The 26428-nt window shown below is 38.7% G+C and overlaps 1 protein-coding gene across 2 annotated transcripts in view; it reads left to right on the top strand.

Moving 5' to 3' along the window:
- The window catches only part of rims4 (regulating synaptic membrane exocytosis 4), a 49101-nt gene that overhangs the window by 434 nt on the left and 22239 nt on the right, over nucleotides 1-26428 (top strand). Inside the window, exon 2 of one of the 2 annotated variants that reach the window (XM_084426520.1) lies at nucleotides 9535-9636. In XM_084426520.1, the coding sequence (XP_084282646.1) occupies nucleotides 9627-9636 (10 nt within the window). In that variant the 5' untranslated portion in view covers nucleotides 9535-9626. Of the gene's footprint in view, nucleotides 1-9534; nucleotides 9637-15955; nucleotides 16668-26428 lie in introns of those variants that run through there. The other variant, XM_084426519.1, reaches the window with a different exon arrangement.

Below are 26428 nucleotides of genomic sequence, written 5' to 3'. Positions count from 1 at the left end.
CGGTATAGTGCACTGCAAAGTGCAAACTGTCAATTTGTTTTCAGATCAACTTGTTTCGTTACAGAATAAATAAGAAAAAGGGCTTTTGTCTACTCCGCTCCTTCTGCATGGAACTTTTTGCAAAAAGACTTGAAATTATTTGAACTTATTTCCTTAAATGCTTTTAAGTCCAGATTGAGAGAACCTGAAATGACCTGTTTAAATTGTAAATGTTTTTAATTATTTGTGTTGTATAACTTTTATAAATGTAATTGATTGTGTTTTTGCTGCCTCTTGGCCAGGACTCCCTTGAAAAAGAGGTTTTTAACCTCAATGGGACTTTCCTGGTTAAATAAAGGTTAAATAAAAAATAAAAAAAACTACTTGAATCATGCCAAAAAACAAACAATATATATGTATATATCTAGCTAGCTAAATAGTAGCACATCTGGTTAAATGACATAGATCCCTGAAAGAGTGCACACAGTCTATGTATCTATGTATGTTTGTGTACTTGTTTCTGGCCTAAGAAAGAAAGAAGATAGATCGATCATCAATAGATAATAATCTATATAATATTTAAAAAATAAATAATATAATTCTAATAAATTAAATTTAGCAACATTTGTGGAACACAAGAGCACAGAAAGAATTGGGCCAAGAAAGAAACAAATCTAATGAATAATAAAAAAATGAGCAGCTTCTGGCTGAAGAAGTTTCTAGAGATGTGAAGGGGGAAAGATGGTGCTGATGAGAGTGGTGCTAGAGGAGGTCAGTGATGAACTATTGTCAAATGAGACCAGACTAAAACATCTGCACCTCAGACAGCAACAAACAAAACCACAGTTTCTCCTCCCTACTTTGCTTTTCACTATCACCAACATGAAGAGCGAGACCAAGAGAGAGTGCTCGACCTTTACTGTAGACAGCCAGTGTAAGCGCAAATTACACCGGAATGATTTATGTTAGCTCCTCTCCCAAATCCCACAACATCAGCAAGTGCTCAACATCCAGATGCAGCCGTACCTCTCCCTCTCTTTCTCTCGCTTCCTTCTACCGTTCCACCGTTCCACCAAAGATGTCACAAGGACACATCGGCAGAGACATCCTCATTTCGTTCTGCTTGAGAATTGTGTCTCCTGGGTACCTATTTAATTACTTTGCGCTGTTTGATGACAAGAAACACACACACACCAGATACCTGATTGGAAGGTGATGACCTCTGTAAATGTTGAAGGTAATGGCAGAGAGGGATGGGAAACAGTTAAAAAACAATGCTCATGTAATTTATCCATCATCAACCCTTTATTAATTGATTATTATTAGGACAGAAAGAACTGTTACCTCTATTTTTGTGGGCGCTGATCTTCGGGACACACTATGAGGGTAGAAACATGTTCAGCATACTTTCGGAAAGGCTATTCCTTCTCAGTGTTATTTTAGTATTATTTATTATAGCATTTATTAATATTAGGCAACATTTCTCATTTTCATTTACGTTCTTTAAGTTACGTTTTTCCATTTAATAATTTATTTTTTTAATTCAGCTTTTTTAGCATTTTTAATAGTTAACAATAATAGGACTGCAGTATAGGTCCTCTATTTCTGTGTTCATTTTTCGACATATACTTCAATGTGAGTATATAATAGGAGATTGCGTGGGATGCTGTATCCCACAATGCAATGCACTCAACTTTCATTTCCGTTGTGGCCAATAATATCTGCTAAATCCAAGTTATTTTTTTAGCACATTGTGCACAAGATGACAATCAAAAGGATCAATAATTCAAAATAATCATTTTAGATGCCACTCACACAAATAATCCTGACAGAAATGTAGCAGAGTAATGTTTTAAATTTATATCATTGCATAACGCATTCTGTTATGCATACTGTTTAAAAAAAAGCAGTCGACCTGCTCCGGGCGGACGCACTTACAAGGACGCAAAAGACTGCGCACCTCTTGAGGCCGGGGGAGTGAGGTTTACTCGCCCAGTTCTAACTAACTTGCCTCCGTTACACCCGACTCGCTCCGAGCGGGATTCGAACTGGCGTCTCCGGGATAGCATGCTAACAAGGATGCTAAAGACCTTAGTAGTCTCTTGCATCAGTCTCTAGTGCACCTCTTGAGGCCAGGGGAGTGAGGCTTACTTGCTCTTACTAGCTTGCCTCCGTTACACATACAGCGATATGTAGTAAGCAATAGGCAGTTATTTGATTCTGAACATATTACTCTTGCTATTTCTGACATATAAAGATATAGGAGAAATAATAAGAGTAGAATAGTAGTATGCTATTCCAAATTAAGCCATACTATAAATATTTGAATGGTTTACCAATGCATTTCAGATGTGCGGTCATGTTGTACACACTCAATGTGTAAAATATTTTATTACTGTGTAACAAACCTGAAAAGAGCGATAATTCTGTGCCATTAAACCAGATGTGCTAATCAGGTATATTCTCAACTGTTGGGTGGTGACCATAACCTGTAACTGGGGGGGAAATTAGGACGAATTTAAGGGCTATGTTCCGCTCCCTCAAATCACTGAAATTCGGCATGCATTTAGAAACCAAACTGAGTTAAATGATAAAAAAAGAAAGCCTGTTGAGTTGTTCAAAAGTCTTTCAAAGTTAACATCAATTTATTTTCTATAAATAAATACAGTTCAATTAATTGAAAATAATTAATATTCATTTTTATTTATCAATGTGTCAATGGTCATTTACTAATATTACCATGACATTTTTTTTGGTTTGGTACTTTCTTGGGTCCAACTTACATTCTGAATTCAAAGTTGAAACAGAATGGGAGAGTGAAGTCAGCTCGCTTCACAAATGTGTTATCCACAGGATGTGAAAGCTGCAGCTGCTGTCCTGTGGCGCGGTGTGTCTCAGCGAGTGGCGCACTGATTGCACATGTAAACACACAGGTGGTCTGGGCCTATTTTGGAGCAACTCACATTAGAGCTCGATAAAGACTGATTTTGCTCAACATTATGACAGAACACGCTGTGTCCATTTCTGCACAGATTCACTCATATTACTACATCACACCTGTGCACTTGGACATAATCAGTGTTGGCAACTTTTCAGACCCCATTATTGGCTTTTTTCAAATCTAGAGACTTTTTGGTGGTTTGCTGGTTAACATGTCAGTCACTCCATCGCCTGACAGAAAATATGTAAATGAGAACATCTTTATTGGACATTTGCCAATATATTATATTATAATACAGTATGTGAGCATGAATTAGGAGAGAAAACGCATTGCATAATCTAGCAACATTTTTTGAGCAGGCTTTAGCTACTTTCCATTGAAAATAGTTGGTGACACTGGACATAATATACATGCTAAACCTTAAAGTGCCCTTATTATGCTTTTTCAGATATTACCTTTAATGTAGAGTGTAATATAGATGTTTGTGAATGTAAAAATGTCTGCACAGTTTTAAAGTTAAAAGTGCACAACAAATAAAGGTATTGTCTCCTGACTGTAACGAGTTGTCAGCGATTCCAGTCTCACTTCCTGTTACACACCTATGTAACAATGTAATAAATTTGCATAATTCTAGCCTATGGTCTTCATTGGCTGCCCACGAATGACATCTACTTTGACCCGCCCTCAAACACCGTAGTTGTAGCTGAGACTGGAAGAGTTTGGTTCATGTTGTCGACACGTCGAGAAGACGATGCTTTCAGCGTTACGAATCCACTTTGCCTCCACTTCAAAAAGATGAGGACTCGTAGTGGAATTGATACGAAACGAATTAAGCCATCGGTACTGTTTGTATCACTGTGTATTAAGTGCTGAAGAAGCCTCCAACACTCGCAGTAAGCCGTAGACCAATCACAACAAGACTGGGCCATCTGACCAATCAGAGAAGAGTAGGCTCTCGGTAAGGAGGGGTTTAGAGCAAAACCGTTTTCTGACTCTTTGAGAAATGTGATGTGCAATGTATAATATGAGAAAATTAGTGTTTTTTCTAATTAATTTTTTACCTTTGATGCATGTAAATCTATTAGGAGACCTCCAAAACAAAATTAGGGACCTTAAAAATAGCATAATAGGGGCAATTTTAACTTCTGTCATCATTTAATCACCCCAATGTCGTTCTAAACCTGTATGACTTTCTTATTTTGTGTGGATACAAAGTCTTCTTTTTGTCCATATGATGAAAGTCAGTGAGGTTCAGTGTTGTTTGCATTGTCTGGCTTCTCAACAAGCTAATGTTTCATAGTTATCAGTGTTTTGTTGCACATATATTAACTCACTCATTGTCTAATCTCCAGACTGTTGTATAACCCAGTCTGAGTTCAGTGTAGGACGTGTTTAAATAGGCCGACTCGAAGGAGACTCTCTCGTGTGGCAACCAGTGTCCTAAAAGTGGGACCGTTTTTAGAGCAGGAGCTGCTACAATTGTACATAGAGTAAATCAGTGTGTGGCTCTGCAGCTCCTTTTACGAGATGCCCAGCATTCAGACTATCAGCAGCCTAGGAAACAACACAAATAACAGACACCAGGAGTAAACGGGTGAGATTACATCTGTGCATGTTGCTCAACTCACACAGCCATCAACATAACAAGATTAGAGGATTAGATTATCATAAAAAAATCATGGTAAAGCCAACAGGATTCTGAATTAAGCAGTGTTTCAGTAACTCAAATGATGCGGGTCTAAACAAAAAAGAAGCTGTTGCATAATAAACATCTGGAAAAATAAGGAAGAAAAAGATTTGATGGACTAAGAAATAGAGATAATTGTGGTTTTATAATTAAAAAGAACTATAAATAACTACTTTTTTTTTTCAACTTTTAAATTTGTTCTGTATGAAGTCACTTTAAAAAAACAAAAAAAAACTAAACTAAGATTGAAATAAACATTTCAATATTTATTATAATATTAACATTATTTATAGAATTTATTTCATGAATTATATATTTTTTTTAAACGAATAAAAATTATGACCTGTCCATCAATCGTCATTTCCAGGGTTATTTTTTTATATTCATATATTATTATATGGTCATTTTCAGGACAACCAAAATATTTGTCCATAATAAAGTTAGAAATTAGAATACATAAGTTACCAAGAAGTCAGCATGTATCAACGGTGTTATTAAAAAGCTGGAGATGAGACCTGACAGCCTAAGAGGGTTTTTATCTGTTGAGACATCGGGACGCTGACAACACAAAGAGGATGTTTATTTTAATGGCAGCCCATTTACTGAAGAGGGTGTAATTTTAATGGATGCTGTCAAAATGCATCAGATTTGGTTTGATTTGGATTTTACGGATATCAGAAAAACATATTTTCTTGACTTTTGTATTAGAAAGCTGGACTTGGTGCGAGCTGTGGTAGGCTAGTATGTTCAGTAGGCAGACTGGCTAAGAATAGCTTTCAATTTGGGATAATTTATTAACCATGAATTGGTTCAGTTTGGCATCTTGGATGAGATGATCTGTGACATTACACCTCCTGCTGTGTGCATATACATTAAACACCTGAAATTACCTCTAAATGTACAGCTCTAAATGTCACACAGCCAGAGACGGACTATCGAGGTTGGTCTCTTGCTTTCACTTCCTGTAGAGAGCACCCGTCTGTTTCATGTTTACGGGCATCAGTCAGCCATGGTCATGATTGTGGGTTCATGTCTATCAAATCACCAGCTACAGATTACCAAAGTCTTTTTTTAGATAGACACGACTAATGCAAGTTTGGCACAAAAACATTTGGCTAAAATCAACATGAAAAGTTTTAGTAGTTATAATATAGTGATAAAAACAAAACAAAAAAACTTTTGGGTGAACTATCCCTTTAAGATGCCAAAAGCAGGCTCACCAGGGAATTACATAAATCTGTGGAATTAATCCCAGTTCTTACCTCAGTAGGTTTGCGTGCAGTGTAAATCAGAAGTGTTGTGGCGACCCGCGTGGCATTACAACAAATATTTGTCATAAACTGAAGTTAAATGCCAAAACGAAAGGGGAAGTCAGCATATTAGGAAAACAAGAGATAGACAGAGAATGAGAGATAAACGTGTGGCACTATGTTGATATTAAAAGCTGTTAGAGGGATTGGCCCTTGGACACAGCTCTTTGTAAATCCGATAAGTGGATTTTGCAATACTGCGATAGACTGAGTGTTTTTGCTTGGTTGGTAAAATGACGAGATCAAGCAAAGCTTCAATACGACATGCCCCAAAAAAGAACCAGACAATCACTTGGGTTTGTGTGTGTGTGGCACTTTTCACAGCAAGGGCCTCTTTTTTTTTTTTATCAAATAACCATATATTTACCGTAATTACCTTTATCGAAGTACTATTAAGTAATTAAAGTTTGAAAAGCTTTGGCAAACCATGGGCCCCCGCTCTGGACTGAGATGCTGGTGGCTGATAATGATTCTGCAAAATTAAAAGTGTTATGGCCCACATCAGCTTGACCTGGATGTCAGTTGAGCTCCACTTTTACAAGTTGCCTTCAGAGTAAGACAGTATGTTAATAAAAAATGCAGACAATTGGACCATAAAATATAGGCCATCCACACTGCGGCGCTCCACAGGAAAGAAATACCACAAATGAGATCTCTTTAATATCTCAGTTGTTTCTCCTTGGTTCTCTCCTTTTTCTTTTTTTTTTTTACCAATGGCCTGATTTTTCACCTGAGAAAAAATACCCCAGTAATCTCAAATGTGTCTCCACTACAAAGGTTCTTTATTGGCATTGATGGTTCCATGAAGGACCTTTGACATCAATGGAACCTTTCCATTCCACTGAAGGTTCTTTAGAGTGGAAAAAGTTTCTTTAGATTTTAGGGGGAAAAAAAATGTTCACTGAAAGGTTCTTTTGGGGAACCCAAAATGGTTCTTCAATGGCATCACTGCAAAAGCCCCCTTAGGAACCTTTATTTTTAAGAGTGTAGAGTTTCGAAGAGATCTCAACAATGTGCTCAGATTCCCCAAGATACTAAACTAGTCTGCATTTGAGATAAATAAGGTAAAAGTTTTCTTTCAAATACATTCTGACAGGATAATAGTGGAGGATGTGTTTGTACAGGAGGCCAGTGTGCTGAAAAATGAAAAAATAAATAAAGATGCTGTTATGTCTCTAATCCCATATGTTGTGTGTTCTCCTAGCAGGAAAAGCTATTGCTTCCAGAGGAAGGCATCAACTGAACAAAATGAATAAAGGAAGATATAATACCCTATCGTGATCATGACATCATATATCAAGAATTGGCTCTAAAACAATATGACTGACCAGAAAGAAACATGTTGAAGCATTCCAAAATCACCAATAGAGGCTGCAGCTGTAGTCACAAAAATCATTATGTCAAAATTGACCCTGTCTGCTTCATTTGTTGATAAATTATATGATAAACATTCCAACCATCCATAGGCTGTGTTATATTCTATAACTAGAAGTAATAACATTCTGATTCGGTTGATTTAGTAACCGCTCATGGATTCAGTGAAGGATTCGTGACGCTGATTCAAACAGTTCAAGTGTCAAATTATTGGCTGCATCCAAAATCACATGCTCTCTTGAGTAGGTACTTATTTTGAACAAGTATTTACTTCACGACTGCTAAAAAAGTACATTCTATATAGTATGAATGAGTGTGTGTAGTAGCCTACGAATGTAATCCAGATGTACTACATTCGCCATGTTGTCATTATCATGTGACCAACCAGCGTCTGTTGTGTTACTTCACTGTCGTTCACAAATCCTCTCCTGTGGCCTAATGGGATTGTAAAGTGTCCATCGTATACGAACTTCACAATCTCACTGGAAGTAGGTCATCCTGGTACTTTTTGCCTACTCTTTTATGAGTATTGTGAATTCGGACATACTTTTGTCACATACTGTTTTCGCCTACTATAGTAGGTAAGTATACGATTTCTGATGCAGCCATTCAATAACCAGTTAAAATAACCGGCTCATAAGAGTCATTTGTTCTTGAATCAGACTCGAACCAACTGAACTGAATGCTTCTCAAAATGATTCACTGTTTCGAAGCTCTCGAAACGCTGTGGACATCTGCTGGTTAAAGGGATACTCCACTTTTTTTGGAAATAGGCTCATTTTACACCTCCCCCAGAGTTAAACAGTTGAGTTTTACCGGTTTCGAATCCATTCAGCCGATCTCCGGGTCTGGCGGTACCACTTTTAGCATAGCTTAGCATAGATCATTGAATCGGACAGGACCATTAGCATCTCTCTCAAAAAAATGACCAAAGAGTTTTGATATTTTTTAAAACTTGACTCTTCTGTAGTTACATCGTGTACTAAGACCGACGGAAAATGTAAAGTTGCGATTTTCTAGGCTGATATGGCTGGGAACTATACTCTCATTCCTGCGTAATAATCAAGAAACTTTGCTGCCGTACCATGAGTGCAGCAGGCGTAATGATATGACGCAGCACCTGAAAATAGGTCTAATAGGTTAGACAAACTTAGTCCCGGTCACGTTGGAAGTTACCGAGCTGGGGACTATTTTCAGGCACTGCATCATATCATTACGCCTGCTGGACTCATGGTACGGCAGCAAAGTTTCTTGATTATTACGCAGGAATGAGAGTATAGTTCCCAGCCATATCAGCCTAGAAAATCGCAACTTTACATTTTCCGTCGGTCTTAGTACACGATAGTACACTTAGTACAGAAGAGTCAAGTTTTAAATAGGAAAAATATCGAAACTCTTTGGTCATTTTTTTTAGAGAGATGCTAATGGTCCTGTCCGATTCAATGATCTATGCTAAGCTATGCTAAAAGTGGTACCGCCAGACCCGGAGATCGGCTGAATGGATTCGAAAACGGTAAAACTCAACTGTTTAACTCTGGGGGAGTTGTAAAATGAGCCTATTTCCAAAAAAAGTGGAGTATCCCTTTAAAGCAGTGTAAATGCAACGAGAACACCGCAAAAACAAAACAATAGTAAGTGTTTTCACTAAAGTGCAATCTATAATATCAGTAAAAATCAATAATTTTTATAATATATAGTCCTTTATTGATCTGACGACGGAAAAAAGTTTTGCTGATTTTTTACGAATCTTGATCCAAAACAAAAGATTCGCAAAGGACTTGAAGCTTCATGCCGCCGTTTTTTCACTAGTATAAAATCGTTCTTGGGATTTTAGGAATCTATAATCGATTAAGTTCAAATGAAGTTCACAATTGCCATGGACTGTACAGTATTTTGTGAGCGTATTATTTGGAATAGCCACCCTTATATCTGGAGTGCACCTTAAAATGCTGTTCAGGTTGGCTCTTTGAGTTAATAGTCTAAAATGAGGTACAGATCTTCAATAATGTCCATCATATAATAGAGCAAGAGGGTTTCTGGGAATCACAGAAACACATTACAATGGTAATTCTCTTTTGGAATATCAGACCATGATAATGGGTTTCTACAGAAGGGGCTTTGAACAGAAGGGGTGTCAACTGTTGCAAGTACATGTTGTTTGTTTCTTGGAGGGAGAGAACAATCCTCTTCCTCTCGTATGTTGTCTCCTTCTAACACGAATTTGTCTTCACTTTTACTCCCAGCATCTGTCAGGTTTCATTGATGTCTCGCACTTAAGATGTCATCACCGTGAGACGGCCCCTTTCCCCTGGGTCCTGCTGGTAGGAGGAACAACATGGTAAAAGGTCAGTGAAGCACTGAAGAAGAACCAACTCAACTGCCGTTGGCTACGATACGAGACAACTCTTAATACACACACACACACACACGTAATGGTTTTTAGACTGTCCCCTTACACTAACCCTACCCATCACAGAAAACCTTTGGCCTTAAAATGAATTTTAAGCCATTTGGTTTAAACCATGTTTATTCTAATACCCATGTCATTATACACATTTGTGTTCTCATAAACCATATATACAAGAACGCACACACAAACATTCAGGGATGTGATTCTTCCGTATTAATTCCTGTTATTTCGGCCTAAAATCATGACGCACATGAATCATGCAGATCAGTAATAAAAATAAATAATTTGAAGTAATGCATGTTTGTGCAGTTTTGTTACACTGTTTCAGGCCTCTTGTGGGATCAGGTTCAAGTTCATGGACCAAAACTGTTCTCTGTAAATGATTTGTAGAAGTTTGAGTGGAGTTTTATTTACTGAATGAGATTGATCGGTATTGGAAGCACAGCTGTTTTATTTACAGAACTACAGAATAGCACTTATCGCGCTTACATTTTTCCCGAAGATGTTAAGACGGCCTGTTTTGTATTACTAGAAATAAATTATAGCTGTTAAACATATTTCCATTTGTCACGCTTCACAGAGCCTGGTAGTTCATGCAGTAAATGACTGATTCAGGTGTTTAAAAAAAACTAAAAGTGCTACACACTGGGTCCTGCTTTTTTCACTCGCACAATCACATCCCTGAACCTTGCACTATTCAAAATATCTCATACAATAAATTGCTTTATTATTAGTCTGTGGTTCAGTTATGGTATCAGATGGAGGTTCCTTGATACTCCAAGGCAATGTTATTTTAGCATGATTTATTATTAATATTATAATTTTTTGAATTAGCTTTTATTTTACATTTTTGGTATGTTTTTTTACATGTGCTTTTGTCACTTTTTTTTTTTTTTTGCTTTATTTTTATTTCAATTTTAGTAATTTTAGTATTACAACTTATTTATTTTTTAGTTAGCTGTCAAAACAACATACATTTTTTTTTCATCTAATATTTATATTTATATTTTATTTTATTTCAGCTTTATCACTGCTCCAAGATACTTCCAAGATTACTATGGTACATGTTCAAAGCTAATGGCAGTATCATGTTACTTTTTGGTACTTTGTTTTGTGTAGTGACTAAAATAATTACCTTTATAAAACCTTACTGTGACACTACCATGGCACTGTGTGATAATACTGTGGTACTAGAAATACGACATTTATCATTGTAATCTGTGGTATTTGTTAAGTCAGACACCTACCCAAAACACCTTAGCAACATCTCCCTAAAACTTCCTTGCAATTGCATAGCAGTGTGCTAACAGACGCTCAGACAACCTTAGCATCCACCCAGAACAATCCAGCAACCACAAAGCAACATGAATGAACTACAAATTTGTCAGAAAATTTTAAAATATAGTAAATAAATGAGGGTTATCACACAATCTGATGAACTTTGGCAACCCTCCTGAGGCTAAACCACACATAAATCTATTCAAAAACTGACAGGATGCACTTTGAGAGAGGCAGAGATTGTCAGCATTGGTTATGAGGCGTTCATAACTATGAGTGATGCTTCTGCGTTTATTATTTGCAGTAGAGCTGTGATTGTTCATTGAGGTGGCACAGGTGACATTTTCAGCCCTCACACACACACACACACACACACACTTAGCCTCTCTTGCCAGACACACAGAAGAAAAAATGCGTCTTTAACAGAAGATGACTGTTCTCAGCTAGCAGTGTCATTCTTTTATTCCACTTCTTAAAGGTACAATACAATACAGCGGAAGCCCACGGGTGCTGTCAATGGCTATGTTTAAATTACCAATCATCAGATGTTATTCTCTAACAAATGGGGTGGTTTCACTGTCATTTTGTTGCTATTTACTTCAATCCACAACATGAGTCAAATGCAACAGGCCTGGTCATGGATGCGGTTTCTACCATTCCTCAGTTTCTAAAAACAAATGAAAGGTAGCCTACAAATAAAACAGGTAAACCTGGTAAATTTCACATAGAGCATAATGAAGATATTTCACTTGAACTTGGCCTTTATTTCATTGTGTTTTGTTTCTTTTCTTTATGTATATATTCATGTTCAGTGTCAATTACCATGTTTGTGTATTCAGCTAATAACTGTTGTTTTGGCACGGTCAATTTTTTTTATGTAAAACCAAAATAGAGGCTATACTAGTTATTATAAGACCATGAAGATAGAGGGGTAGCAAGCATAATATTAACAAAATGTAACAAAAATTATTATTAATGAAAATAAACCATTATTAAAAAGGTTCTTTATAACACCATTAAAGGGCCCCTATTATGGATTTTTGAAAGTGACCTTTCATATAGTGTGTAACATAGCTCTAAGTGAATGAAAACATCCTGCAAAGTTTTAAATCTGAAAGCTCACCGTATATAAAGTTATTGTCTTTCAAAAGTAAGAGTTGACTCTGAGTCAATTAAATGAATCGTTTTTCAAACAAAGTCATAAGCCGTTTCGTTGTGACATCAAGACAAAACATTAGTATATTGCCCTTTTAATGCAAATTTAATGCAGATTGTCTGTCATTCTCACAACTTTGAGGAAATATTTGTTTTACCAACGTTTATGTTACATCAGCTCATTCACTCTAGAGCTCGGCTAATGTACACTCACCTAAAGGATTGTTAAGAACACCTGTTCAATTTCTCATTAATGCAATTATCTAATCAACCAATCACATGGCAGTTGCTTCAATGCATTTAGGGGTGTGGTCCTGGTCAAGACAATCTCCTGAACTCCAAACTGAATGTCAGAATGGGAAAGAAAGGTGATTTAAGCAATTTTGAGCGTGGCATGGTTGTTGGTGCCAGACGGGCCGGTCTGAGTATTTCACAATCTGCTCAGTTACTGGGATTTTCACGCACAACCATTTCTAGGGTTTACAAAGAATGGTGTGAAAAGGGAAAAACATCCAGTATGCGGCAGTCCTGTGGGCGAAAATGCCTTGTTGATGCTAGAGGTCAGAGGAGAATGGGCCGACTGATTCAAGCTGATAGAAGAGCAACTTTGACTGAAATAACCACTTGTTACAACCGAGGTATGCAGCAAAGCATTTGTGAAGCCACAACACGCACAACCTTGAGGCGGATGGGCTACAACAGCAGAAGACCCCACCGGGTACCACTCATCTCCACTACAAATAGGAAAAAGAGGCTACATTGGACAGTTGAAGACTGGAAAAATGTTGCCTGGTCTGATGAGTCTCGATTTCTGTTGAGACATTCAGATGGTAGAGTCAGAATTTGGCGTAAACAGAATGAGAACATGGATCCATCATGCCTTGTTACCACTGTGCAGGCTGGTGGTGGTGGTGGTGTAATGGTGTGGGGGATGTTTTCTTGGCACACTTTAGGCCCCTTAGTGCCAACTGGGCATCGTTTAAATGCCACGGCCTACCTGAGCATTGTTTCTGACCATGTCCATCCCTTTATGACCACCATGTACCCATCCTCTGATGGCTACTTCCAGCAGGATAATGCACCATGTCACAAAGCTCGAATCATTTCAAATTGGTTTCTTGAACATGACAATGAGTTCACTGTACTAAAATGGCCCCCACAGTCACCAGATCTCAACCCAATAGAGCATCTTTGGGATGTGGTGGAACGGGAGCTTCGTGCCCTGGATGTGCATCCCACAAATCTCCATCAACTGCAAGATGCTATCCTATCAATATGGGCCAACATTTCTAAAGAATGCTTTCAGCACCTTGTTGAATCAATGCCACGTAGAATTAAGGCAGTTCTGAAGGCGAAAGGGGGGTCAAACACAGTATTAGTATGGTGTTCCTAATAATCCTTTAGGTGAGTGTATACATTGCATACATGCACTGTTATTGATACAGTTTCCACATACTCAAAATACTCGGTAAATAAATTAGTACAAGTAAAATAATCGGTTTGTTGATGGACATGCACTTGTTAATGCTGATGGTGAGGAATTACAGTTGCAACATCTCATAATGTACCTCAAACTGAGTAGTGTATCACTGAGAAACGTCCCGCTCGAGTCGTCCTTGCGATGGAGGTTCGGGTTGAATGAATAGTTCTTCCAATGTTTCATCATCGCACTCGCATTGATATGGTCAAATCAACGTCATTGTTCGTTACTGTGTTTACAGTGTAGGAAGCCTCAGGACAGCTGACGTTGTTATGGCAATGGGCGTTTTTGTTTTCGACGCGCTGTACACGGTAGGCCAGTCACAACAGACTGAGCTGTCTGGCCAATCAGAACAGAGTAGCTCGTGGAAAGGAGGGATTTAGAGAGATTGATTCATCTCATGAGTCGTTTGAGAATCATTGAAAATGTGATGATGTGCAAATGTATATTATGAGGAAATTAAACAGTTTTTTTTACCTTTGATGCATGTAAACATGTTGTAGGAGACTCCACAACAACTTTATTGCACTTACAAAGCATGATTCTTTATGGAACCTAATAAAAAGGGTTCTGCTGTTGTTACAAGCCGAAGAACCCTAATCTGGTCTATTCACATCAAACATACTAGGAAAGGATGTTAATATAAATTCACAACACACAAGTTCAAACCTAGAAAAGAAGTCCCACTAAAGTAGATGGTTTAGAAAAATATACAGCTCAAATAACCAGTTATTTTTGTTATTTTATTATTTATATAAAATTATAGTATTTTTTAATAGTTTGAAGTAGCTTTTATATTAAAATTATGTGCTTTTGTCAGTTTTATTAGTTTCTGTTTTTCTATTTAGCTTTGATTCATTTTTATTTAAATTTTAGCTTTAGTAATGTTAGTACTTCAACTTATTTTATTTCAGCTACTTGCCTAGGCAAGTTTTTCATCAAATATTTTTTCTTACTTAATTGAAATTAAGCTTAAATAAACTAAAATGAATAGTTTTAGTTGACAAGTAACTTTGTGGGCGGGTCTTGGGCGCTGTTGCTATAATTCCGGCGGGATAAATGACTCTTGCGCCCGACGCAAATCTAAAATGGGTTGGTCTGAAGTAGCTTCGTTATTCATAGGTGTGGTTTGGCCGTAACGTGAAATAAACCAATCAGAGCGACATCTCACATTCCCTTTAAGAGCAGGCACGCTTGTTCCATGGCGGGTTGATATTATAATGGCGGATTTGCCAGACACACGCCAGGAGCAGTTCACAGCTGAGGAGACCGACGTTCTCGTCAGGGCCGTAAAACACAGAGAAGTGACATTGTATGGGGATGGAGAAACACACCCAAATTAGCTTCGGTTAAACAGGGGTATAAAAATCTGGGTAAATGTGTAAGCTAGATTTATGCCTATTTTTTTCACATCTTCATGGACACAACAATGATTTCCCTCGTGTGTTAATATTGTTCCTTGTAATAATGTATGGTTTTCTAAAAATGCGAACTGCTGCGTCTGTGTGTAGATGAGATAAGCAAAGTGCATGCGCGTCATTGATTATGGCCAAGCATGCACCCTTAAAATAGCATATGAATAACATGCGCAACGCGGAATTGTTTTCTAAACTTGCAAAATAGCACTAGGGAACGTTTGGGCCGGAACACACCTCCTCTTTTCGCTGAACCGCCCCCGGAAGCGCAAGTTCATTTCCTAGTTTACCGACGTGCGTCTGTGGAGGGAAAAGTCCGCTGTGCGTCGGGTGCAAAGGAATGATACATGCGTTGGTGTACAAAGCGCTGGGTGCAAGATAGGACCCTCTGTGTGTGTAAGAATTAAGTGCAAAAATAAAATAAAAAAAATGTACAAACTGGTCGATGAGTACATTTTTTTTATCAACTTCATTTATTATTTAAATGTACTATTGTCAATAAAAACATTTACATTAATTATTCAGTATAAAAAAAAAATTGTGTGTGGGGGGGGGGGGTTTGGGTTAGAGTACTTATTTTGACATTCATATTCAAAACATTATTGATTTGATACATCTTAAGAAAAAGCCAACTGTTGCAGTTTTTTGTGAATGCGTGTGATTTACTCTTGCAAAAACATTTGGCAATCAAACCATGTCTGAAATCTCCCAGCTTTCACTTCACCGTGTTAGCTAAAGAGAGAGCAAGCCGGTCGATGTCTGTGAACGGATGAAAGATATTCACAGTTATTGTGCCTGTAGACTGTGGCCACGCCCATATCCAGACATCTGGCCTGTGATTGGCCAGTATCCTGAATCCCAGCAGCAGCTCTTGGGTGCCTCCTCCCCCTTTTTGTCTCCACAAAGAGCTCAGCGCTGAATGAAGTGAATCAGCCTCAGACTGCTAGAATAGTAAGAACCTTTTCTCCCCGTCTGTCTCTCTCTCTCTCCGTCTGTCTCTTCAATCCCATCTCTCCTCTCTCTCTCTTTCTCTCTCTCTCTCTCTGTCCATTTGTCCACCTCTCTCTCTCTCTCTCTCTCTCTCTCTCTCTCTCTCTCACACACGGCATTATATGCTATCCATCCATCCATCCATCTATCCAGTGCACAGCCCGGTGAGGGATCAGCTAGACAGAAAAGCAACAGATCATGTTCTCTGAAGCAGATCCAGGACAGCTCTGATACATCAGCTTCTGAGATGAGACTCCATCCGTCCTAATTCTCTGTCCTGAAGACCTGGACAGAAACAAAACAAAACAAGGACTTTGGAGACACCAAAAGAAGTCTGGACATTATATCTTCACAGGATTCTTGAACCCAAACCAGGTCCACAGGGACGTACGAGGGTGCTTTGGGGTTTGTTTTTCTCTCTTGTTCGTGGCTGGCGAAGGGGCCGGTGAAAGTTAGCCAAGACGCCGCGTGCCGTGCTCCGCGTGAAGAATGCCCAGGCACGCCTGCCCAAGCCTGCGGACACGGCGCCGGCACCCACGTCGGGCCTTTACATGGAGCGCTCACAGAGTCGCATCAGCCTGTCCGCGTCCTTTGAGGCCCTGGCCATCTACTTCCCCTGCATGAACTCCTTCGATGAGGACGATGGCGGTGAGTGGATGTATATGTGTGTCCGAGGATGTGGGTTTGCTTTTTCCAAACTGTGACACCTGGAAGTTAGGGTTAGGGTCGAGAGTTTGAGGTTATCGGTTGGCTACTGGTTAAGAAAATGTGGCTTTGTGGTTCAAGATCTGAGCTGGAAGTGAAATGAGGTTATGGGTTCGAACCCCACAAGACTTTTATGAGGGATAGTTCCAGACTGATCTCTTGGGAAAATTGTACTATTTTACAAGGTGCCGATTTCGTATATGAATTTGATTTATATGGAAACATACAAGTTTTAGAAAAATGTAAGCATGAAGGTCCACCCCTAAACATAACCGTGAGTGGGGCGTAGGCAGGTCGTTAAAAAACATATGAATAAAATTGTATGAATTATCCACCAATTCACCAAAATGTACAATAGTTACAAATTGCCATGAGCTTGGGTTTGATAGTTCATTCAGAAATGCAAATTATTTCATCATTTCAAACCTGTATGAATTATAAGCTATTTTAAAGAGTGTTTCAGCTGTTTTTCTCTATACAACCAAAGGTCCATTTGGGTCCAAAACAACATGGGACCCTATTGACTTTCATTCTATGGACAAGAAAAAAAAAAAACCCAGATACATTTTGAAAATATCTTCTTTTGTGTTCAACAGAACAAATGAGGTCATACGGGTTTGAAATGACATGAGGGTGAGTAAATGATAGTTAAACCATCTCTTTAAGCAACACACCACATACTCCAGATAGTACGCTTTGGATAAAAGTGTCTTAAATCACAAGTTGAGTGTCTTCAACCCATATATCCGAGATAATAATGGTTATTCTGTGGTTTTGTGACTCATTTGGGTCATTAGTGCAGCATTTAATTTTGTACAAAATGACGCTCAGTTTCTTTGCCAGTCTTGGGTTGTTTGCAGGCCCCCAAACTCTTGAAAAATGTGGCCACATGCGTGGTTTGGGTGTATGGCCGTGTCAACTTGCTCATTTATTATGCAATAAAGAAAACGGTGTGGTTGCTTACTTGAGTGGCGTTTGAAATCCGAATCTTAATCTGAAATGGTAAAAAAAAAAATATATATATATATACTCATGATGAATACATGCATATGCACACACAAAACGCTTCCTTCAGCCGGCATTCTAATCAGACAGAGGTTTTTTTATTAATGAAGACATTTAATCACTGCGTTGACACTCAAATGCTAATATAGCTGTGATCTTCTCTGGGTACGGCTGTGGCTCATTTCAAAGAACGTCTGATTGCAGGTTAATGTCTGTCTCAAATCCATCACCAGACATCATGGCGTTAATTTAGCGCTCATTAGAAATGTTCCGACTGCTCGGTGTGCTACTTACTGAGTGTTTTAGGTTTGCAATTTTGCATAATTTCCCAAGTGCTTTTAGTCTAGGCATGCTATAAATCTCTCTCGCTGCCCCTGTGTGCTCTCCTCCTTTCTTGATCACCCTCATTTCCTTGTTTGCCGTCCACTCACCCAAAAAACCTTTTACACAGCCGCCGTCTATCCGAGACATCCACGCACCCACCCATACCCTCGCCCTGATTACAGATTACTCTGCAGGAGAGAGACTAGTATTGACATGAAAAGATTGTGCCTAGCTGATCATCTTCTTCGTTCAACATGTGCGCATCGCACTCAAACAAACACACACACGCTACAAAAACAGTGCACACTTATAGCACTAGTAACATGCACTCATATGTATCTTCGATTTTACTCTAAGGGTGTGTTCACACTCGGCATGTTTGGTTGGATTAAAACGAACCCTGGTGCGATTGCTCTGTTAGTGCGGTTCATTTGAATAAGTGTGAACGCTGCCATCCGAACCCTGTTGTGCACTAAACAAGCGGACCGAGAACACTGAAAAGATGAGTCTCACTCCGCTTACAAACGAACTCTGGTGTGGTTTGAATTAAATATGAACCAAAAACAGGACATGATGTCACAAGATGCGACCCTAAAAAGGACAGAATGCTCAGGTATACCAGTTTTTTTTCTCATCATAGTCTTGATGTTGCCCATCACAGTTCAGCACAGACATCAGAACCGCGTCTCCTCACAGCAGATCTGTGTGTGTGTGTGTGACGGAGGGATCCCTGCCACTGTTTTGACTCCTTTACACATGTTATAAGCTCCTCACGAGTTCTCAGCAGGTCTAAATACCATCATATGTAGGCTACGCACATACAGTGAGCACATTTATCCCAGAACACAGCATTGTTTTTGATGTTCAGTAAGTTCCGTCGCTAAATATACGTAATAAAAGCCGACCAATCAGGTTGTGAACATATCCCTGTGCCTTTAGGTTCGGTATCTTTAGGTTAGGTGTTAATATGCTATAATGTGAACGCTAATCGGTCCAGAGCTAAATATTTTTTACGTTTTTTTGGTTTGGACCAACGAAACAAAGCGAACCGAACAACAAGAGTGGAAATATTAGTCTATAAAATATTGCATACATGATAACTGAGATCAATTTAGGTTGAATTATACGCTGTACTGTACATTCGTACGACCTCTGCTGTCTTGCGTTTGAATTATTAGCGTATTCTGTTGGTTTTAGACATATAGGCCTGTCATTTAACTAATCAGCTCACCACATCTCCTTTTTATGCTGATACATTCTTGCCTAAATCAACTTAATCAATGCAAATCGCACTAATGAATATGCTAATTACTGGAACACAAACGACACATTGCAAGTGCTTTAGTTTAACACCTATTGCTGAATGTTAGATGACTGCAAATGCAGTGGTGATTTGTAACAAATAAGACTTGCTTTCTTTGATTTTTGATATTTGAAACACTATTTGGGTCTGTTTGCCATCATTTTAAATCTGTTGTTTATGAACATGAAGATTGACAAGTTTTCTTCAAAAGGAGGAGAAAATGCTGAACAAATGCAGTAACAAATGAATTTCGCCAGTGATTTCGTAATAACACCCATTACTCACTGCTCAAACCCCGGGACATTTCTGACCACAAATATAGAAGCTAAATTATCTAGTGGAAAAAAAAAATGAACTACCGCAATGATATTAATGCTCTTCAGACGGATACATTTATCAGAAGAATGAGGGGAGTTAATGATGTCTTTGTCAGTCCATGTCAGAGAACTGCTGAAGGGTCCTTTGGTTGTGTTGTTTTCACATCTCAATTTCTGCAACTGATCTGATACTTTAGAAATTCAAGGGTGATATTGCAATACTTAAACATGATGCTTTCTCAAAAGGCTCATACTGAAACAGATGTATAAAACCGAAGCTATCAGAGAGGCGACTGCTGGAGTCTGCGGGCTAATAGATCTTTTAAATAATGAGCCATTAATGACTACAATTCACTCTTTAACTAGACAGCTGTGTTCTCATCTTTGTTCTAGCATTATGCACCCAAACTAACACATGTCCTTACCAGGCACAACACAAGGTAGACTAAAGCAATAAGAGTAATTTACAATGGGTTATACCACAGGGCTGTTGAATGCTTGAGTCTGATTGGTTGACAAACGTTCTAAGGTGTGCAATTATTATCAGGGAAACGCACGACTAAAGTAGTTCCTGGCAGGTCTTGACCGCATTACAGTTACAAATCACTTCGCCAAATGATTTCAGTTATTTCACGGTCCTTACAGACTACAACAGCGAAAGAACCAAAACTCACAACGACACTGACCAAGCAAATAAATATAGTTAACAATGGGATAAAAACTGCCACAAAATTACGTTTTTTTTTTTTTTATGTACGGAAAGCACACTCTCTTTCTCCCGCTCTCTCTCCCACTGAAACACTCACACATACAGTACAGACACAGAAACGTGTTGTCAGCACTGCTCTGATCATTTTGTCAGTAAAATAGTTTAACATCATAAAAGCAACACAAAGCTACGCGTTGTTCTTGGAGAAGATAAACTTACAGTTTCGCTATTATTAGAGACGCTGCTGCCGAACACAGTTGACATGCACAGACTCAGGTAATTCACACACACTCTCTCTCTCTCTCTCTCTCTCTCTCTGTATAACTGCATTAATATGCTATAAGTGGCTCAAGTCTCTGTTACTAGCTCTCAAATGATGTTTTGGAATTAGCACTGGAGGCTTGGGAATAGATGTGCAATAAATTATTCCTACACACAAGAGCGATTTGCGCTGTGGCCGCATTACCACCTCGGGTGTGCATTATTTTTCAAATTATTAAACGGCCCCGTCATCAATTATTCCTTACTTTGAATGCGGCTCAACCAATCAGAATTAAGGACCGGAACTATCCGTTTTATAAAGCTACATTTTTGCAATGTATTTGCCTGTTCTTACTAAAAGTGAAAATGTGACCGAATTTTTTTTTATTCTATTTTGTTTATTATTTCTATTTATTTAATTTTATTGTACGTTTTTTTATCTAAACCCTCTAGGCTTTTTGGTATTTGTATAGTTGAATTTTGTGGTATTCTATCTAAAACGCTAATAAAAAATAGACCACTATTAAATGTAATTCAGTAAAAGGCATTGAACAGGTAAGTCATTACGTGACAGATGGGTTACCCTACGGTTATGTTGATTTCACGTTGTTGCTTTGCAGCATTTTTGCTTTCAGTGAAGGTGAAAAAAAAAAACTTGCTGGAAACTTTTGTTGCATCCCATCGGGTCATGAAATGGCATCAAACTGCACATATCGTGAAGAAATCACCTAGAAAAAAAGAAGCTAAAAAGACACATTTGGGGGATTTTTCAAGGGAAAATACAAATATAAGTTCTGTGTGATCACAGACATAATTGAACTACGACTTCTGGGACACTTATTTTGCATATAATATTTTTGATATGGGTTATCCTACAGTTTCGTGGACTTCAAAGCATTTTTGCGTTCAGCGTGGGTAAAAAAAAAAAAACTTGCTGGAATCTTTTTGCATCAAACTGCACACGCATCTTGAAGAAATGATCTAGAATAATCTGCCTATAAGTAGAAGTATTTGTAGAATTTTTAAAAGCAACACACAAAATAAAGGCTCAAAAGACATTTTGGGGTATTTTTCGTGGTAAAATACAAATATATGTGCTGTGGGATCATGGAAATAATTGCGATATTACTTAATCTGGTACGTTTATTTTGCATATCAAATTTTTGATTAGTGTCCTTTCAAACTTAAACCACTCAAAGTAAAAGTTTCAGTGTTCAGTCTGACCTCACCCTATGCTTGTTTCTTCATTCTGTGTTCAGATTTAATCTAACAGCCACATAAGGGGGATCAACACCTATATAACACACTCGCTCTCCAGCCACGTCGACAAAGAAGGGCCCGAAGCCTTTGCGACACACATCAGACCCAACGTTGCCTCCCACCGCATGTCTTGGCGCATTCAGACTTCATCTTTCATATCCTGTTTGCTGTTAACGCTGTTTGATGCAATGTGTACCAAAAATCCCAAAGCACAACATGTCTCGCTCCCCCCTCCACCAGCACAGGAACAAATCTCAACCGAGGAAAAGCGAAACGCTCTGAAGTCTCGAGGCTTATTAACCCTCCTACACTGACAGGTCTTGCATTGATGCTGCTGCTCAAAATAACTCGCAAACAAACACACACGCCATCAGCGAGATGTCATATGGCGGCAGGCGCACATTCTGTTGCATAAGAGCGTAGTGAATCAAGGACAGAGGAAAAGATAGGAGGAGGTCAGGATGATTGATACTCGTAGCATCCGTCTCCAATGTGCATGTGTGTCCGTGTTTATGAGATTTAATGGTGACATTGATTATCAGCATGTCTTTGGTTTTCAAACCAGGTGAAGGATGACGGGTGAAGAGATATATATATATATATTTTTTTAAAATCCGAGTCACACATGTGCGTCAGAGAAACAAGCGCTGTTTGAACTTCTATTATTGCGGTAGCTCTGTATATTTCTATGGCATCACTGTCGAAGAGTAATTAGCTGGATTTACTTATTGGAGAGTTAATGAAAGTTATCATGAGCATTGTAAAGTTTGAGGCGGATGTCATAACAAATGTCAGTAGACCGGGAAGATTTTAAAACGAGCGGTTCATTCATAAATCAGTAAGATCTTACCTTTATGCTGAGGGAATACAAACAGGTTGCATAAACTGCTTAGACTATTCTTACAAGTGAGTCATCAAAATAATTTTTTTAAGACACTTCATAACTTTCATAACACTTCATAAAGTCAGTTACATAAAAACGTAGATTGGTCTAATTTGATACTGAAAAGTATTACCACTAATTAATTTAGTTGTTCATACTAGTTCTTACAGTCTTAACATAATTAATGGGCTACATAAGGTCTGTACACTGAATGTTTTCATCTATGTACACAACCGTAAAAATCCAATAAAAACTTTTATATGTTTATAGGGATTATGTGTTATTAGCGACACCGGTGGCCGTTAAGCGAACTGCAGCCAGCAACTTATTGCTCTTGCTCGTACTCGTGCACACAAGAGACTGAACCTGATTCCGGACCCACGACGAAGTTCTTTTTCGTTCTTCCCTTAGAAGTAAAAAGAAGTTGGAAATACCTTTGCAGGGTTAGGGTTAGGGTTAGGGTTAGGCACCTCCAAATTCAGGCACTGGAAAGGACAGTAAGGACCCTGGCTCACTACACATTGGGACACTGATGGTGACATGACAACAACCTCGTACAACATAACTACTGGAACATAGTGAGCATCATAGCTCCCTGGTTTTTTTACGGTGCATTGTGGCACTTTTTAGGAAGCCAAAGTTTCAGTGCACTGGAAGGATTTCCCGATTGAGACAGCCCTAAAAATGTCAGACTCCCAGATCAGTGCCCTGACTACTAAACTCGGGAGCTGATTGAGACGCACCCCAGGTGTTGTGCCGAATTCTGTGAACCACCGAATTATGTGACCTTAGTAGGCAGTGTATTGAGCTAATCCAACCTACACCTAATCCCAATCCTAATCCTAACTCTACCATCACTACAGTGCTTACTAGGGTAGGTCACTTAATTCAGTCACACTACAATGGGTCCTTCACATACAAATCAGTCTACAGGCTTTCATAGACAAGTCAGGAAAGGTCTCGTTTTTGAAGTTTCGTTACAAGTTGTTCACACATTGGCAATAAAAAAAAGCAATTAATACATGAAAATTCTTATATACAGCCAAAACATATATAAAACTTATATACATAAAAAAATAACTGTTTTCTGTTAGATTTTAAAATGTTATTTTAACTAAAGTTGGATTTTCAGCATCCAGTCTTCATTGTGCAATGTGTTGCCAGATCTAAATCTTATAACAGACAAAAATAATAATAAATGGTTAAACAAAACAAAAAATGCATGTTTACTATAGGAGTAACTCGTTTAAAACTACACAAATTTTCGGTGTATTATAAATTTTTAAGCTCCAAAACATGTACTTCTACAAATTACACAGCTTATTAAAGGTAGGGTAAGCTATTTCAGAGAGGCTAGCAATAGCGAGCTAGCTTTGAAAACATGAGATCCCACCCTCCCTTCAGAGCGTCTCCAAAGCCGCGTCTCCTTCAAGACACTTGAACGTGCACAGCAGAGTCTGCAAAGCGGCACGAGATGAGAGACAGTGTTAAATTACCTCATGCCTCAAAGCACATAATGTAATAATGAACGTAAACAACTTACAGATCTCTAACTTGTACCACCTGACTGCTGCAGATTTATTTCGGCATTAATGTGTTGACATAGAAACGCATAAATCCGAGTCTGAAGTAATAATTCGTTACATTTATATAGCACTTTTTCTGAGACCTCAAAGCGCTTTACATATGGAAGGGGGGAATCTCCTCAACCACCACCAATGTGCAGCATCCACCTGGATGATGCGACGGCAGCCATATTGCGCCAGAACGCCCACCACACACCAGCTTACTGGTGGAGAGGAGACAGAGATGAAGCCAATCAGTGTATGGGGATGATTAGGAGGCCATGATGGACAGAGGCCAAGGGGCAAATTTGGCCAGGATGCCGGGGTTACACCCCTACTCTTTTTCGAAGGACATCCTGGGATTTTTAATGACCACAGAGAGTCAGGACCTCGGCTCTTTTGGCAGTATAGTGTCCCCGTCACTATACTGGGGCATTAGGACCCACACAGACCACAGGGTGAGCGCCCCCTGCTGGCCTCACTAACACCTCTTCCAGCAGCAACCTGGTTTTCCCAGGAGGTCTCCCATCCAGGTACTAACCAGGCTCAGCCCTGCTTAGCTTCAGTGGGCAACCAGTCTTGGGCTACAGGGTGATATGGCTGCTGCTGGTCAGGCTGCTGGTGAAGTAGAACGTCTCAAGTTGTCATCTCGTAATTACGGTCACAACATGGAGTGAGCGCAGCATAAACTGGTTGTTTTGGTTCAGGAGGAACTGTAAAAGCTGCTGTTTGTTTGCGGCGCTCTGTGACTGTCTGTCTTCAGCTCTACAGAGCCTCAATGAACGCGCTGATGACGTGATGTCTGTGCAAGCAGGTGCGCAGAGGTATGGAAATACACACGTTGACAGGCAGGCATGACATCCTATCACTGCATTCGGACCGAATGCAATGATTGGACGAACATTTTTTGGTCCTGAGACGTCCACAGAAGATGTACATGTTTTAATATTTAGACCACTTCTATTATTGATTGCTATCAGGATGTGAAGAGAGTTTCAACCAGTTTATAAAAAAAAAAATTCCTACCCTATATTTTCTGGCAAATTTACTATAGACTTGCATTGAAGGAGCCATATTTAGATTAGAAACCAGAATATTTCTGGAAGCACAGAGACTTGTGCTTGGGTTGTTTGACTTGAGCCAGTGAGCAACACTCTAGCAACCAAAAACCACCCTAAACATCTTAGCATCAAGGTTTGCATGATAAAGAACCAAGAAATGTGAAAATGTAGTTTCATTTCTTACTTTTTAACAGCCTTTTATTTATTTACTTTTTTTATGCAATAATATCTCAGTCGGGTCTCATTCAAGTGGGTCTGGTTAAAGACAATCTGAAGTGGCATCACTTTATCAAATGTTATGCGCTTTTGAAAATGTCATGAAACAATCTTTCATGGCAGAGATTGCATGTCTGTTTTCAGTGCACAAGTTCAATTATTTAGAAAATGTCAGTGTGATAAGTGTGCAGTAGTGGATTCACATCAGTCCATATGCGCTGGTGTGTGTCTGTGTAGTGAACTTAAATCAATGGCTGCTGAAGTAATGTTCGATTCCCAGCAATCATGCACAGGTGAGAAAGCAATCTGTTGTTTTTTTCCCAAGTGGAAAAGAGAAAAAAAAGTCAGCCAGGATGAGAAATCTATCACATGATGCCAATGTGAAAACAACAGTCTGGCCAATCAGATAATCAAATTCCCTGTTTCACACTGATGCCTATTCTGACTCATAATATAATCATCATTCATTGTTCCTGTTAAAAGCATCTCATATGCGAAATATTCTTTGTTCTAATTCTGACGCATATACATAAAAATCACAAATATGTCAAATGAAATGCTTTCGGCATATAATCATAGATGCCTTTTCTATTTTCTGTTTTAATAAGGTCACTACCGTAGCATTTTATCACAATGTGTTTAAAAGTTAAATTACTTTGATTACAAGCATACAAGCTTTAATGCTGACATTTCAAAGATCAAGTTTCAATCATCAGTCGACATTTTAAGATCGTACACAATATGGCTATAAAATATTTTATGCTTAAATATTAATTGTATAATTTCTGTGTTATTTTAGT

This window comes from Rutilus rutilus, assembly GCF_951802725.1.
Source record: "Rutilus rutilus genome assembly, chromosome: 12".
Lineage (NCBI taxonomy): Eukaryota > Metazoa > Chordata > Actinopteri > Cypriniformes > Leuciscidae > Rutilus > Rutilus rutilus.
Note: the sequence above shows the minus strand (reverse complement) of the source record. Positions and strands in the feature narration are given on the sequence as shown.